Consider the following 16962-nt stretch of genomic DNA (forward strand, 5'->3'; position numbering starts at 1 on the left):
AGTCGCTTGGAAGTCTTTGCAGCTCAGAGAAAGGCTCAGATCCTTTGACAAAAAAGAAGGGCAAAGCACTTAAACACACATCTAACTTCCAACACAGCCAATCAACAGGACTGCTCATGTGCAGGGAGCTAAGTACAAATTTAAGTGCTTCACCTGATCAAAGGCTGCAGGGCATGCAGCAAGAAAAAGCAGTGTTCTGCAGAACATAGCTGAAGTCTCCCTCAGGACAGCAACAGTGCAGGCTGTACAATTCCCAACCTGGCCTTTTAGTGGTCCCCACTTGGGTATGCATCCTCACACTGGGCTGGTCAGTCAGCTCCCAGGTTCAAGGACAGCAAACCATGTGTAAATACCAGAACTGACCACATTCTCCTGCACACAGGTGTGGGATTGAATGCATAAACCAGGGGAGGCTGGGCTATGGAGCTCATGGTTTACCCCATAAAGGTACCCACCCTACCCTTGGCAGTGCAGCCTCTGAGTGCTTTCCATGCTGACTTGGAAGTGTCAACAACCGTGTCATCTTTGTTGCCCCAATCTCCCCGAGAGGGAAAGAAAGGTTCCTGGGAGCATCTGCTTTTGGCTTTACGGGCCCCTCTGTCAGAATTTTGATTTGTTTTGATAAAACATATCTCCATAATCACAACACAGAAGCAGCAGCTGAGGAAATACCCTCAGCCCTCAGAATATGAGGTGGTTAGATGACAGTGGCCATGATCTCCTGAGGGTCTTCCCTCATTCCATTCCACTTACAGAAGTGTCCATTGGAAAAGCTGGTTTGTACCATTACTGTGGAGTCATTTTCTATGGGAACAGCTTCACCCATAAATGCATCTGACAGATGTAAGGATGGACAGGGAATAAAATACTGTGAGAGAGAGCCTCCCCTTATTCAATGGGGGGTGATAAATAGTTTTTAAACCTGTGCAGGACAGACTTGGGTCAGAACTGTTCAAACACTCACCAATTAAATTACCACTTTTGGTTAAAATCCTTATCTGCCATAAAGGTGCACAATTTTTAAGATTTTTCAACACAGTTAAGCTACTTTATGGCTGTTATGGAGCCAACACTTCATACTCAACATTTCAAACACAGTTTACTCTTCCCTTTTGGTTTGAGTGGATAACAAAAATAACATTCACAAGAACTATCATGCAGTAATGCAAAGTAATAGTGAGCTCAAATATCACCAACTCATTACTACACTGCAGCAATAAAGCAGGAACTTGTGTGGAACTTGTGAGCCTTCACAAGCAACAAGTGATGCCAATGCTGCTGCTCAGTCCCATGGGAGAGCAGGTTAAACAACAGACACCCAAGCCTGGTGTTTCATAAATACTGTCATTCAGCCACTGCTAGAGTGCTTTTTAAAGATCAATTAGTTAAATACTAAGGGCACTCCAGAGATACAATGGTCACTTGAAATGAAAGCTTAGGTGCCCCCCCACCCTCTCTCCCACAATCTGCTTTTTAAACTGAAATGCAAAAGCCTCAGGAAAGCAGCAGTAATAGTTTATCTCCTCAGATCCCATACTGCAAGGCAAGCTCTATTATCCCCTCTTAAAGCACAAAACCACTGCAGATAATACAGACTGCAAATTTGCTCAACAGTCTTCACATTAGGATAAATAACTATAGAACTACAGATAGACAAAAAAAAATTAAAAAGAGAAACAGCTAAGTTTAGCACACACACACAAAATAAAGCTATTTTTTACCTGTTTTCCACAAAAAGGTTTTCCTGGGAGCAAACTGACTGAAAAATAAAAAAGGCATTGTATCAGACGTTCTAGATATGCTCTGCTGTTCCAATTTCTTCCTTGATTTTAGAATTACCTCCCCTGCTCAGGCTTAAGGGGATTTCAATTCATGCATCATTTGCATTTGCAGAAGACAAGAGGGGGAAAAAAGGTCAAGAATAAGGTCAGGCCAGTAAAATAAATTCCATGCATTACAACACATTGCCAATAAGGTGTCTCAGTTTGGGAACAAACTGAAACTTAGTTAAGAGATCTGAAGAAGGCACTATGTGCAAAATACTGGCAATTTGAAGGGAAAAAATGTTTTTCCTGCATAATATAAGGTTCCACTGGTCTGGCCTCCCACCTCAAAATAAAACTGCAGGATGGCACAGAGCTGTAGGTAGGAAGGACAAACAGAAGGAAAGCATGCAGAATTTACAAAGTTCCTCAAAGGGAGAGAAGATGCTGCAGTACTTAGAAATAGTGTGTGACTTCACATTTTACGGTTGGAGAGGGAACACAGATATAAAATGATAATAACCTTCTTAATGATAATATTAAAAACAATCATAGCAAGAAGGCTATCTGCTGGAGGACTTAGATCCCAAAAAAGGTGAAGGGCTCAGAATAAATAAATCCAATAGGCAAGTGTATATCTCTTTCAGAATTACTTAATTTTTTATGCAGAGAAATGAAGCTGTGCTCAATTTCCCATGAATAATTCCCCCTCTTTGATTTTTTCATTTCCCTCCTATTTCATGTTCGCTACACAAAAAGCCTCATAGCTGTCACTGGATTATATCTTGATGAGGTACAGAAGAAAGAATAGTCAGCACTTGCACTGAATTTAAACAAAAGGCAGTTAAAGGAAGGAGGACACCAGAGATCATGGCCATTAGTTCTGTAACAACAGGACTCAGGCCAAAGAATCATAAAATGCCATCATTAACTGTGTCAAATTTTAACAGTATGGAATAGGCACAGATTTTGGATGTTTCTGTTTTGTAAAGGGTGAGCTAATGACCCACTCAAAAGAGTCTTGGCCAACACCAGAAGCAACACCCTGCTCATTCTTAATGCTCCAGCTGATGCCTGGACGAAATTTTCCCTTGACACAGCTAGTGCTGCCCCATCAATCTACAAAAGGAAGAAATTTATCCCTCAGATGGCACTACAGTTTCTCATTAGAGCATAATTCACCCACTCAGAACCCACATTAGGGAACATCTGACAGTTCTGTGGGCTTCCCAGGTGAGCTCCCACCCTGCATTCCTGCTAAATTTGCAAGGCACTGGGCTGCATCAGGGGCAATATGTTTATCCTTAGCATGAAGCCTCAGGAGATCAGAAACAAGTTCTCCATAGCCAGGAACCAAATTTCCACCAGCTACAGCAAACCTAGGCTTTCACCTCAGGCTAAGAGAAGGTACAAATTGCTTCACCTAAAATCAGTGGGATCATTTGGACAACTACAACACCATGTCTTCTCTCATTTTATGTACCTTACTCAGGTACCAGGTTTCATTAAAAAATGTGCAGAATTCAGCATAGTCTAACTATGCTGAAACAAAAAGCCCCAGAAAAGCATAGTGATATCACCCCATGGGCTTCTACAACCTCAGCTGTGGGGTCATCATCTCAAGCTTCATGATGGACACCTGTGCATTGACTTCTGTGCAGTCACATTGCAAAGCACAGGATTACAGATATTCTCACAGGAAAACCTTTGCTCTGACCAGAGTACTGGACTGTGTACCCACAAAGTTACAAAAGCAAAGGGGCCTGTAATGCACTTTTCTGTATTTATTTTAATTTATTAAAGTTTTTAAAGAGACTGGGGGGCATAAAGCAGAAGAAATATCTGGGATTTATATTTTACCAAGCAAGCAGAAAGGTCTGCTTCCTTCTCAGTGTCTTGATGGGAACCACTATCAAGTGTATTACTGACTTTAAACAGAGTCCATAGTAATTCAATTTGTCTTCTTGGTTGATGATATTGGCACGGTCCCACACTGTGCCAACACATTTCCAGTCCCTGGAAATTATTATTCAGTACAGGTGTGAGGCTGAGAGGCAGAGAGGACAGGCACTTTTTTATTATTTTATTCTTACTGTTAAAAATCAAGTGGCTAAGCAGCTCTGGATAGAAATTTAGCTACTACAAGGTCAGGACTCACCTTCCTGATGTATAGCACTTAAAGCACCAGGAAAGCTTAAATACCCAGCACAGATGTTGTCAAAAAAATCCTTAGAACACTTGGCTCTTGTTTACCCTTTAAACAGACTGGCAACAAACCTATCAGATAAAAAAATTATATAAGATTATCTACAAGTTAGTGTCCTTGGAGATCTCTGCGTGCAAGATTTCCATTAGGATGCTCTGTACGATTAATTGTTATTTATGAAATGAGTATTTCCCTTTTCCAATTTCCAAGAACCTTTTAAAGTCTCAGCTGGAAAATGTGCATCAGTTCTGCCAGTGCACTAGATATACTGGGAGCTGCTGCTCTTGTTTTTAATTACATTAGCAAACAGAGATAACTATTAACATGCAGCAATATCCTGCAACGGGTACTATCAGGTAATAATTTTCATGTCCGTTAACAAGATGTGATAGATCTCAGGCTTCCAACTAATGCTTGTTTCATCCTCAGCCACAAAGAAAGTCTCTGTACACCAGTACAGGAGTTTTAGTACCTACAGGTTTATGGTGGCCAGAATGAGGTGTGCCTTTGATTTGTTTTTATTAATTTTAAGCCCTCTTCTTCCTAATCTTTTGACAATAGAGGTATAGAACTGGCTGAAGCCGCATCTACAGGTATTTCTTTTGCTCCTCTCTTCCATCAGAGACTGATAAAGATTCTCTGAGTTTTCTTAACTAGAGGAATTGTGACCAACTGTACCTAATGGATCTGCTTCTTTATTTTCCTCGATGAAAAATAGCAGCTACAGTTGACAACAGAAAATAAACAGCATGGTGTATTTCCTTGAATAAGTTCCATGTGTACACATGGGAAATTCTAGCATTTGTGTAAGTAAGAAAACATCTACAATTTTCAGTGGATACAGAATGATTCCCAGAGAATGCATTTATGAACACTGAATGGTCCTAGCATGTCTCTGGCTCATGAGGTTATACATTGCACTAACCTTGAAGAATTAAATTTCCCCCATGTAATTTGATTGCTAGTCTTTACAGTCAATTTTCTGCATGCTTCAAAGCCAAACATCATGTATTATTTATGCAAGCATTTGGGATTCTCTACATACAGGGAAATAACGTTTTTTTATTCCTGTATGTTGTTCTTCGTCCTTCTTGGACAATAACTCTTCAACCTCCCAAACGCAACTAAAGCAGTTCAGAAAAGGAACTTCTCTGCAAGACCCAGACAGTGCAGGTCCTCTGCTCCAGTGTATGTGGCTGTAAAATTCACAAATTGTTTTAAAACTAAGTTTCCAATAAAACAAGTTTTGCAATTAAAAAAAAAAACCCTTGAAAATAGTTTTGAGCATAACAGAGGTCAGCCTGCACTTTTTAAACTTTTTTTAGCAGCCTGAAAAATTTGAGGTGCATTTTGCAGCTCTTATTTCAGAGAACTGGAATGATCATGTTTTTAGCTATTTATTTCTTCACCAATCCTTTTATTAAAATATCAAACTAACATGCTTCTCAATCTTGCTGAGACAGAAGTCATTAAAGCTTCCAGCTCTCCTTGTTGAAATTTGTGATAGCCAACACAGCAGATGGAAAACTTGCCAGAAAGTATAATTTAAACTGACTAATACTAGAGTAATCATCATAAGGACTATCATAGCGATGGCATTACTCATGAACATACTTATTTTGTTAAAACCTTCCCACTTGGAAATGAAGAGGTCTGGTGCACTAGAGTTCTGCAAGATCAAAGGAAGAACAGGCAGGCTTTATATTGTTATGTGGGGTTCAGGTTAAGACATTTTTCACAGCACTCAAAACATGCACGGAATTTTTTGCCCCTGCAACACGACTGCCTTTTCCTTATAAATTTTGTTTAAAGTTCTGACTCCTGGGCTGCTATCTAAAGGGTTTGGGTGTCTCAAACATCTTTAGAGGGGGGGTGCTGCTGGATGCAACAAGCTAGAGCAGTACTCTTGACCTTCATGGCTGCACTTTGAAGACCTCCCATGCAAGCTCTCTTCATGCATACTCTAACTAGAAGTGATCCAATTGCTAAGATTCACAAGCAAGGCATTCATAAAGGTTTGACTACAACAGTGTAAACAGTACAGGGGTAATAAAAATACCACATGATTAATCCCTCTTTGACTCTCTGTATCTGTAATTTGCAGAGTAACAAGGCTTAGGTACCTACCTCACACAAACCTGGGGAGAATTGGATTAATTAATGACTGCAGAGGGCCTTAAAACTTCACAGTCTTACATGCAGTAAGTGACTATCTATAACAGGAAGCCATTTCTCTCTTTCCTAAAATTGAAAAAATACATTGTCCACCACCACAACCACTGGCATCATCCTAAAAACACCTTGTATCTGTCAAAGGATGCTCCACCCAAAAAAGCTCAGATAAAACATAGATTGCCTTTGACATTAAACATACAGCTTGCTTAAATTCACTGCACTATGATGCTCACTAACACCTGCAATAGCAGAGAGAGAGAGAGCGCAGGAGTGGATATGAGAGAGAGAGGGAGAGATATCTAACACTGCTGATCTTTAAAAATGCTCCCTCCCAATTCCATTTAAAATGTCTGCCAAAAAGCACACTTTTACTTAGGTCCTGCCACTTGAAAATGCCAACCCAATGAACCACAACAGCCTCCTGCTGTGGGCAATTCAGAGGCTCTCCACTTGCCTGTTTTTAGAACTCAAATATCTAAAGGTAACAGCAGCAATACACTATGGAGCCACTTTCAGCACACTTTTCCATCCACCTCTCTTTCCCAGCCTGGCATTTCTAGCTGCAGCTTGTGATAGAAACTGGACTATTTTGGAAATAGCTTCCCATTTGGTAATTTTTAGCATTTTGCCTCATCTGAATTCTGCATCAAAACCCAAAGATTTTTTGGGTTTTGCACAAGCTCTTTTGTAATCTCCTATCTCCAAAACCTCCTATACTTCATATAAGAAACTTGTTGCAAAGTGGTGTTTGCAACTCTTGAACAACTTGGCAATCCTACCATGTATAGCCTGGGGCAATATTTATATCAGGCCAACATGCTGAAAGCAAAACAGAAACTGAAGGGCCTCTACTTTTACTGGAATCATCTCAGCCAGGAAAAAGTGAAGCTAAAAACATTTAGATGTAGCTAGGTATTTACTAAGAAGCAAGTGAGACAACACACACCTTAAAACTATACAGTGTATTCTGCCAAAAAAACCCAGCTTGGACATGTGCAATTCCTAATAGTACTATTAGCCCTGCAACATGCGAACAGTTTTAATTTAAAAGGACATTGCCCAATATGATTTTCAAAAATAGTTTTAATTGGATTTATTCCCATATTCCTCCTAAATGGCAGAACTCCCACTGAGATATGAAATAAAATATTAAAATGCTGACTTTTTCTTTTTTTTTTCTTTTATTACCTCATCAGTACAGTATTATAGCAAATTGTGATTTTCTTTTTTCTTTTTTTGGAACATCAGGTATTGTTCACAGATGTTTCAGATTTAAGTATTTTCCTTAGCAATATACCTTGTTGTGCAAGTTCTGATTTTTTGGTAAGGGCAAGAATTTTAATGTCTGCTTCATTTTATTCCTGTCAGAATATAATCATCAACAGCATGACTGACTCTTTCTGATGGTAGAAGCACAGTTCTTTAATCAGTCATTTCAGAAAAATGATGCAACTCCATGTTTAACCTCTGCCCTTTTTTTGCTCTCAGTGTCTTGATATTAAAGCATTGGCCCAAAAAAGTAAAACCCATAGGGAGTCTCTGCAGAAGGACACTTATAAAGATTTGATCCACCTTGAAAGAAAAATAAAATAACACAGCTATTTGAAATTATTGAGTGTCCACTTAAATCACTGCTCTTTGGCTAGCAGAAGAAAAAAGGAAATAAACCTAGGCCATGTGAACATGAACATTCAAAGAAACAGGATAGGCACTCCCCAGACAACATGCTGGGCCTGATCTCTCCTCTACCCTTCTCCCTGCAACTCTCATCGCCTCACTCTGCAGAAGCCAACCTCCACACCTCTAAAGCTCCTCTGAGACCCTCTGAGCCAATCTGCTTTCCCTGTCACCTCCAGCTCCACAGGGCAAGCCCAGCTGCAGTGTCGTTGTAGGAGGGGGGCAAAACTGTCTGACTACCGGCGAAGGTATGGCACTAAAGAGGCAATTAAAATAACTACTCACATCTTGTGCAAATATTCTCTCCCTCACTCTCTGATACTCCTCTTCTCTCTCTTCAATTGATTTACTTCGTCTGTCATCTCTAAATGGAAGAATTCTGTTTTGCTGAGCAGAAAGAAAACCAGGAGGGTTATATAAGTTGAGCTGTTAAAAACTGCCATTAAGTAACTGTCAGCTGAGAATAATAAATGTTCACTTAAACAAATGAAGCACGAAAATGATAGCTGTAGTTTCTGCACAAAGAACCCTGTGAGACTGGCTCTCAAGGATTTCCAGTTAGATATTGCACATGGGTTCATCGAGCAGGTGGCCAAAATGAGGCTTTCTGCACAGCTTTTGTGGACCCACCATCCTAAAACTGGGTGTCCTCACCCCAGGTCTAAGTGCCATTGTTCTCAACTGCTAATATTTCTTGGTTCTCCTACCAGCTGTGAGGAGCAGGAGGGCAGGCAGTGGTGGGCTACCTGAGAAATCAAGGAAGAAAGAGGGTAACTAGGCTGCTGGAGCTAAACTGTAAACCCTAGAAGAAACCCACGAAGTCTGTGTGTGCAGGAAGTCGCAGATATTCAGCACAACAGTTTTACATTGTATGGAACATTTTCACAGTGTATGGAACCCTCTACTGAAGTCTGGCTGGAAAAGGAAGGGCCATTTTTGCCTCTTGGTAAACCACAGTGTGGGAAATGGCTGTGCCATGGGAAGGAGGAGAGGAGATGAGCCCCATCAGGAAATGCTTCATTGAAAAATGGGTTTCAAGGACTGGTCCTTCTCCCCCTGCATCCCAGCACCAGGTGGGATAGGTCATGCTGCTTTCCTTTGAGTGATCCCCAGTCACCACACCCTGAAATTGCTTGGGGTTTGTTTTCAAAGCCAGCTTGTATGCAGCACAACCGGCAAGGCTGCCATGTACAAAAGAAATTCAAGGAAAAAGGGTGAAAAAAGGAAAGAAAAAAAATGGACCTTTACTGAAAACATGAAGGGAAGTGGCAACAAGAGAATCACTGGTTGGTTCCTCCACCAAAATAGCCCTAGCAAAGAGAGCATATGCTGTTCTCTTACCTGTGAGAATTTTCTCATAAAAGCAAATCATATCAGAACCATTTCAGATTTTTTTTTGTTAATCTATTCCACATACACAGCTTGCACTGGATTGAAACAGCACAACATCCGCTTTTAAAGGCAGCACAAACACACACGTTTCCCTGGCACTCCCCTACTCATCAAGCTCACCTAAGTTTAGGTAGTGTTATGGCACAGGCAACACACGGGGGGAACGTCTGCCACAGTACATGCACAAGCAAGTAAATTACAAAGACAGTAAAAGGCGGTGAGGGCACAGGAGGAGGAAGGGAAGTAAGAGACAGACCTAATTTATTTTTGGTCAAAATGTAATTTAGGATGGTTAAAAAAAAAAAATCAACCTGGCCTCACCATCACATCTTTGGGGCTTTTTTTTTTTTTACACTTTTTTTTCCCTCTCTCCTTTTTGGGCTACATCAGTTCATCACTGGTCCACACTGAAATCCCACTCTGAATGGGTACAACGGAAGAAAGAAGCTACAGGGAGCGTAACAACTGCCAGAGTTAGGCAAGACATTGAGGAATGCAACTGACACAGCCTTCCACGCAGCCCAGAGCCACTGGCATTCCCCCCCCATTGTGGGCATGCAGCAAGTCCTGCGCCAAGCAAACCACCCATGCAGACCCACACACTGCCACGGCTGAAGCGGCCACGCTGGGGCTCGGAGCCACCCACGGTGGTTCGTGTGCCAAAGGAGGCGGGGAGGGGCAGGAGGGCAGGGGAGGAGGAGAGCAACAACAAAAGAACAACAATAACATCAGTCAGCCCACCTTCAAAAACAGAACAAATTTCAGCAACTCTCGAACCGAGAACCAACCTGATTGTCTTCTTTATCAATACTAGAGTTATCTCGCTTCAAGATAAATCGCTTCTGGGATTCTTCACCTTTTTCATCTTTTAAATGTTCAGAAAACCTTTGCTCTGGTCTGCCAGCAAAGTAAAACATAGCAATAAAAAAATCTTTCTTTTGGTTTTGCTTTGATCTTTATTTCTCAGTGCTCTTTGTTTTCACAGAGGCATTCAGTGCAAAAGCAGTTAACATTTGTGAGATGCTGCCTATAGCTGTCTGAGGCTGCTGTATTGCTGCTAACTGTTATTGCTATAAATAGCTTTTGTTGTTGTTGTGTAGCAAGGAATGGGAATCCAAAGTCTCAGTCACTGAAATATTTAGACTCTCCTCATTGTGACTGAAGGACAGGGAAAACAAATTACCATACTGTATGTTAATTTGCTTCCTTCGGTAGCTGGGATCTCTGGCAGCACTGCCGCTTAGTGAGGCCTATCGAGCTTGAAAAGCAAGGAAAAAACTGGTAGGAATCTTAAAAAACACAAAACCAAAACCAGTCATCCAAGAGTTTCCTCATTCCCGGTAAGCAAAACCGGTAAAGGGAGGGACTGATGATGTTTTGCTTAAACAAAATTTTATCTCATCAACACTAAGTGGAAAAAATACTCCAGAACAATCGTAAAGCATCAATTAGTTCACTGATTTAAACTCGTTTACTTATTTAGTTATTTATTTATAAAGTCAAACCTCAGGGTTTTGGCTCAAAACTTTCAGGTTTATAAGATGTTATGATGCCATTCCATGTTCTCACCTTGTGCAAAAAGCAGTATCTTATATCACCCCACCTTGTGCAAAAAGAGAACTTTAAAAAGCAACTTTTGTGGCCAAGATGGTCACAGACAATGCCTTGTAGCTTCTCCAGCCTGCACCATTCTCAAAGTGGTGTTTAAGCCTGTTTTAAGCCTGCAGTGTTTAAACCTGCAGAGTCTTAAGCCCAACCCCATCAAGACGGTGACCAATGGTCTCAAGAACTGAGCTCACATTCATATGTTGCCATCACCCGACTGAGCAGCTATTACTGCACAAACTGTGTTTTAAAAGCAGCAATACACCATGAGATTTGTCAGGGAACACAAGCCTTGTGCTCAGTGCTGAAAGAGCTGCCAACTGCAGTGGTGGTAGGGGATGCTCATGTCTAGATACCTACACAAACAAGACATGAAGCTGACATTATCGCAAGCCATGGTGAAGAAATCAAAAGGCAGAATTTAAAGAAGTGCTTTTGCAAATAAGAGTCCTCTACAACCTTTAAAAAAACCTCTCATCTTCATCTTATTTCAAAACAGAAAACTAAACCAGAAGCATAAATCAGCAACCATTTTGTTGTTACAGTGTTATGGATTTCAAATCAAAATACAGCACACATTCACGCCATAATTGCAGTCCGTAACAATTCATTGTCAGATATACAGGAAACATTTGTAATAAACTGTAAGAAATTCAATAGCAAGGCACACCAGCAATCCTGCCTCTCTTTCTTTATGAATTTTAAGCACTTCCACATCTGCCCACAATTTGCCATTTTTGTGACAAAGCAACAAAACACGGAAAGCAACAAATCCCAATTTCCACAGATTTTGACAGTTCAAGAAACCTCTGACCACCACCCATAGCTATAGGGCCCAAGTCACTAGATCCTCTGGATGCCCTCCTAGCCTTCTTTAGGAAAAGCCCAGAGGACCATGGCTCTCTGCATAGTGGTTTCATAATCTAATGAGTCATTCATTATGTTTCTTCATAAACAGAAAGGCTACAAAGCCCCATTAGTGGATTGCTAGGTGGGTTGTTCTCCCTTTACTCCCATTAATAAGCGTTATGCCTGTGCAACCAGAAATGAAGATTCCTTCACTCAAATATTGTGCTTTGACAGGACTATCTGACAATTGTTATTTTTCTGGTTTTACATCCTAAAGCACAAACAAAATTTCTGCAGTTGTACCATCAGTGTAAAATTTAGAGCTGTAAACTCTCAACTGAATATCTAATAAACCATTTGCAAAGAAAAAGAAATTAATTAGATTTTAAAATTCAGAGAAAAAGTCATTAGAAAAAAATCAGAGAAAAAAGCTTGAAAAAATTTTGAAAAAAAGTCTCTTCCAATTACTAACTTATTTAAGCAATAACATTCTTTTCATATTTCATAGCATTATTTTAAATTTTAAATCCCATTTTCACTTCATTTACTATTTATAAAATGTTTCTGTTTTTCATAACAGAAAAACATAAGATCAAACCACAAGTCAAAATTCATCATTCTGTGTGTGCCTGCTAATAAAATTAACCTACAAGCCCGGGAGGTGATCAATCTCCAGTCATGAAAAGAAATTTGCATGAGCAGAGAGACTCGGCAAATGTGCAGAGCACTCTGGAGCACCAGGGTACCTTCAGCACCATGAGAAGGTCCACCCCACTCAGCCACTTCTGCAGCTCTGGGCCACTGCTACCAGCAAGGTTGCAAAGAGCATGACCAGCTCAGTGTGGCATTCACATTCTCTCCAAAAATCCCTTCACCCAGGATTTTTCTCCTGGGAAGCTGAGAAGCCTCAGAGAAAAGGAAAACAATTCTTATCTCATTTGCTTCTCCTCTGTTTGCTCATGTGGAATGTGTTTGGAGATTGTTTACCCACAGGTGATTGTTTCATTGGTTTCATGTGACTTGTTTTGGCTCTTTGGTGAATCAGGGCCAAGCTGTGTCAAGACTCTGGAAAGAGTCATGAGTTTTCATTATTATCTTTTTAGCATTTAAGAAGTATCTTTTCTGTATTCTTTAGTTTAGTATAGTATTCTTTAATATATAATATAATATTATAAAGTAATAAATTAGCCTTCTGAGAACATGGAGTCAGATTCATCATTCCTGCCCTTGTCGGGCATTCCCAGCAAATACAATAGCTCAGTTCATAGGGATGCAAAGTCTGAGGGAAGACTGTCATGTGAGATCTAGGATATCATACCAGCAAGTGTCTTCAGGCATACCAACCTGCAGGCCTCCCTCAAACACTGAAAATCATCAGTAGAAAGAAACATAGACTATTTTAAAGAAGATATTCACACATGTGCTTGTTTTTCTCTTTAATACTGTCTACTGCATTTGCTTTTTCAACATCTATTGTACAAATAAATTATTAGTAGGATACAGATGGCAAACACTGTTTAAAACCAAGAAGTGAAACCAAATGCTCTGAATCACTTGGGTAGAGAATAGGGTGACTTTGAAATGGTTTTGGTCTGTTCCATGGATGGAAGCCAGTGTTAACTCCACATTCCCAGCTACAAAGTTCCCTGTAACAGCATAATGCATTTGCTGTAAGGAACCAGAGACATTGTGGTTATTCTAGGGAAATCTGTTACATTAATTTATGAATTTGCAGGTGAATCAACTGCTTAAAAACAAGGAAAATAATGCACAATTTTGTGTAAGATGTAGTATAGTGTCATACAGTATATAATTACAATAATACAGCAGATGAAGTGAATTAAAATGAGTCCTAAATTAATAACAACCTATTTACTCTTCTGAGCTTTTTTGGCTGATACTGCCACTAGTAGTCAGCACAATTTATCAGATTGTGTTCATGCATTTAAGGGAGTGAATTTATCAAGATTATTTTTAGTATGGCATGAACTAAGTTCCTACTGACATCAAAGCAAGGTTTACAATTATTATTATTATTACTACCAACCCATAAAAAAATCAGGAACTTCTTCGCTACTACCACACTGGATACCTAAATTTTGTCATCAAATCCTAAAAAACAAAACATTGTGTAATTTTAAAAATGGGACTTGCACAGCCTTTTTGAAGAGACATGGAAAACTTCAGAAGGCATCATCACTAACTCAACTACTCATCACTGTTTAGGGGTCTTCAAAAAAAAATTATGAATCACATACAAAACAACCTACAATATCTGTACTATACAGGTGGGTTGACCATGGATAATAGTACACCCATCTACTTGGTAAGAGCCATGTGCAAGACAAAAGATATGCAAATGTTTTTATACAAGCAGTGCTATCTACCTGTAAGACAGGATTTCATTCAGCCCATGCAGTATTTAATCTATCCCCCATGGAATTCATGTATCACTTGAGAATCTCAAAGCCTACTACAACTCCAGAAAAAGAAGTTTAAGGAGAAGTACCTTTTAAATCAATGGGATATTTGTAATTTGAAGACTCTACTGAGAAAGCCAAAACATATGACCCAGTTATATCTTAAAGGCTCAGAAACCAACATAAAGGGAGAGGGAAAGCACATAGGCTAAAAAGATGTAACGTCTGGTGTGTTTTTTCCTTTGTTTTGGTTTTCTCTAATATAACCTAAAAAATCTAATAATATAATTCAAATTTTTATTACTTGACGATATGGGTGGAAGCAAAACATCTATGCCTTGAAAATGCAGCTTCACAAGACTGCACATGCAACTGCATATGAATTTGTTTCATATCTCCTAACAGTTGTCGTGTGGCTTAGCCACCTTTCTGGCAATGTGGTTCTGAACAAAATGCAGAACTATTTCTTCCTTCCCTGTAAAGCTTTTGATCAGGCACTACAAATGTTTGACAGAGATTGGACGTGAGAGTAACTTAGTGGATCCTCAGGGAACTGCACAGTCCCCTTGTCACTCCCAGATCTCGCAGAAAGCACAGGCCTTTTGAGCAGCCAAGACAGCCTCTCCTCTCCATCCTGCCCAGAAAGGTAGCACCATGACATTCAGGTAGGTACCACCAGCATATCTCCAGGTAGCCAGCTTCAGTAGGTGTCCTGCAGCACCCAAATAGTTCACTATTAAAATCTTCCCAAAACTCTCTGAGCATCTGTAAACTTCTGCAAAGTCTGCTCCCATCATTTTAGACTGTTTCCTAATCTTGGTTTTTTTTTTCCCCTGCAGTAAAAAGAGATCACTTTTTGTCAAGTGATTAGTTTAACCAAGGGCCAGACACAGGATGTAATAGGCATCATTAACCCTACTATCCAGTGTTCTTCCCTGGCTCAGGAGCACTTGTACATACTTGTGTGCAATATCAGGTCCAGGCCTGGGGGGAGTAGGCAGGTAAAATCTCATGGCAGTACTGTGTCCCCCTTTCTCGTGGCTGTGCTCCTTCCCAGACAGCCAATGATCATGCCAAATCTTTCAGCCTCACTTCTGTTTTGGCGGAATGCTGTAATAGTCACTTCAAGATAAGTTTCTTATTTCTGTGCTTGGAATGATTTTATTGTGAGGGTGATCAAACACTGTCACAGGCTGCCCAGACAGGTGGTGGAGTCTCCATCCTAAGGATGGTCCTGGACATGGTCTTGGGCAACTGGGTCCAGGCAGTGCTGCTTGACCAGGAATTGAACAAGAGGACTTCCAGAATCCTTCCATCCTTGACCATGCCGTCATTTTGCGAAACACCTAAACAGTTAACAGGAAAAAGTCCATAGCAGAGCAAACCTCCATCAGTACCTTTTAGATGGTTTTTGTGTCTGTTCTTTCTTTTATAAGTTGGCCATTTTCCTTTCTGATGTTATAGTTCCTTAAAAGCTATGGGCAGTCCTTACTTAAGCAAGGCCCCAGAGGCCCTTTTCTGGACTCATTCCTTACAATTAAGTTTGTATTTTGGAAATGGTAAAGCTGGAGTAAGCAGCAAAGTATTTATGTGTGTCAGGAAGGAAAAAAAAAAAAAAGAAGATTTTGATGGCATTAGATGATTTTTTTCTCTTCTATCATTATGGTGATTTTAATGTGAGCTACTTCCATTCACTTCAGTAGAAGAGTTCCTCTCAATTTATCTCTGGATGACAGAAAACAGAGTTCATCCCTCAAGCATATTTTTCACATGGACTCCTTAAGGAGAATTCCCCATTACATACTCATTTAATGCCTTTGATTCTGAGTCAGCCCTTGTAAGTGGTAATGACAAAACCCCAAGCCCTAACTATCTTAACCAGGTATTCACTATTTAATCAAATTACAGATTTTAAAAACATATTGCAGAATGGTAATAGCTATTATGATACACAGACTAAGGAAGTAGCAGGGCATTTCCTTGAGTCTGCCAAGCAAACTAATGCAGTTTCATAGACCTCTATTTGCATGGGAGATAAGAAATTAAATACTAAGGGGAAAAAAAAGCCTGCACTCATTTAAAATAAGTTAATTAGCTCTGAAATAACTGTCTAAAAGTCAGGAAGCACAGACTCCACACCAAAAGGACAAATGGAAAGAGAAAAGCAAGAGCTTTGAATGTTACAATTCTGAAGGCTTAGTCACTGCATCAGCACAGCTCACAAACAGTCTGGTATTGTCAGGGCTGACTTCTATACAGCACATAAATCTTTATTATGAAGCATATGTTTCTGACAGCCCCACAGCACACAGGCTGTTGCAAGATGCCTTTCAAAAGAAGCAGCAGCCTCACCATGTGTGGAAAAGATGGCTTTGCCATTACAGTGCCTTATGCAGTTAAAAAATCTAGCAAGCACTTAGTGTATGTCATCTGCAAAAGCCTCACAGGTAATAGCCAGGCAGCTGTCTGAAAGAACTCCACACAGGAATGCAAGTTCAAAAGGGGAGATCACTGAGATGGGCAGGAGCCCAAAAAAACTGAACTTTGCATTTGCAATGCAATGTTCATTTAATGCATATTACATGGGGCAGCAGGTTAATATTCCTCTCCTGAATGAATGGCAACAAAAACCAAAAAACAGGTAGGGTAATGGGGCTAGGAATGGGAAAAACACCACCTGGGGTACTCTCAGAATCACCATCTGGCAAACAAAATGAATAACTGACAAAAAGGATCTTACAGAAGGATGCCATGAGGAAAGCCACAGAGTAGCAAGAGCTGGAGAGAGTCACTGCTGCAGACAGGATTCAAAGAAGTTGTGAAGATTTAGGGTACTCTTATGCAGGTGCTCTGACGGTTCAACAGTGTTTTCTTG

General features: G+C 40.2%; 1 protein-coding gene across 17 annotated transcripts in view; it reads right to left on the reverse strand.

Annotated features, from left to right (window-relative positions):
- ARPP21 (cAMP regulated phosphoprotein 21) overlaps positions 1 to 16962 on the reverse strand; it is a 142460-nt gene that overhangs the window by 67020 nt on the left and 58478 nt on the right. For 11 of the 17 annotated variants that reach the window (XM_066556767.1, XM_066556784.1, XM_066556721.1 and 8 more), the window contains 3 exons: positions 10002 to 10110; positions 8107 to 8208; positions 1722 to 1759 (listed from right to left, as the gene is read on the reverse strand). The exons of 3 other annotated variants lie outside the window; for them this stretch is intronic. In XM_066556767.1, coding sequence (XP_066412864.1) covers positions 1722 to 1759; positions 8107 to 8208; positions 10002 to 10110 — 249 coding nt within the window. The remainder of the gene's footprint in view (positions 1 to 1721; positions 1760 to 8106; positions 8209 to 10001; positions 10111 to 16962) is intronic. 3 more of the 17 variants (XM_066556817.1, XM_066556825.1, XM_066556833.1) reach the window with 1 other exon arrangement.

Source organism: Molothrus aeneus, chromosome 1, assembly GCF_037042795.1.
Source record: "Molothrus aeneus isolate 106 chromosome 1, BPBGC_Maene_1.0, whole genome shotgun sequence".
NCBI lineage: Eukaryota > Metazoa > Chordata > Aves > Passeriformes > Icteridae > Molothrus > Molothrus aeneus.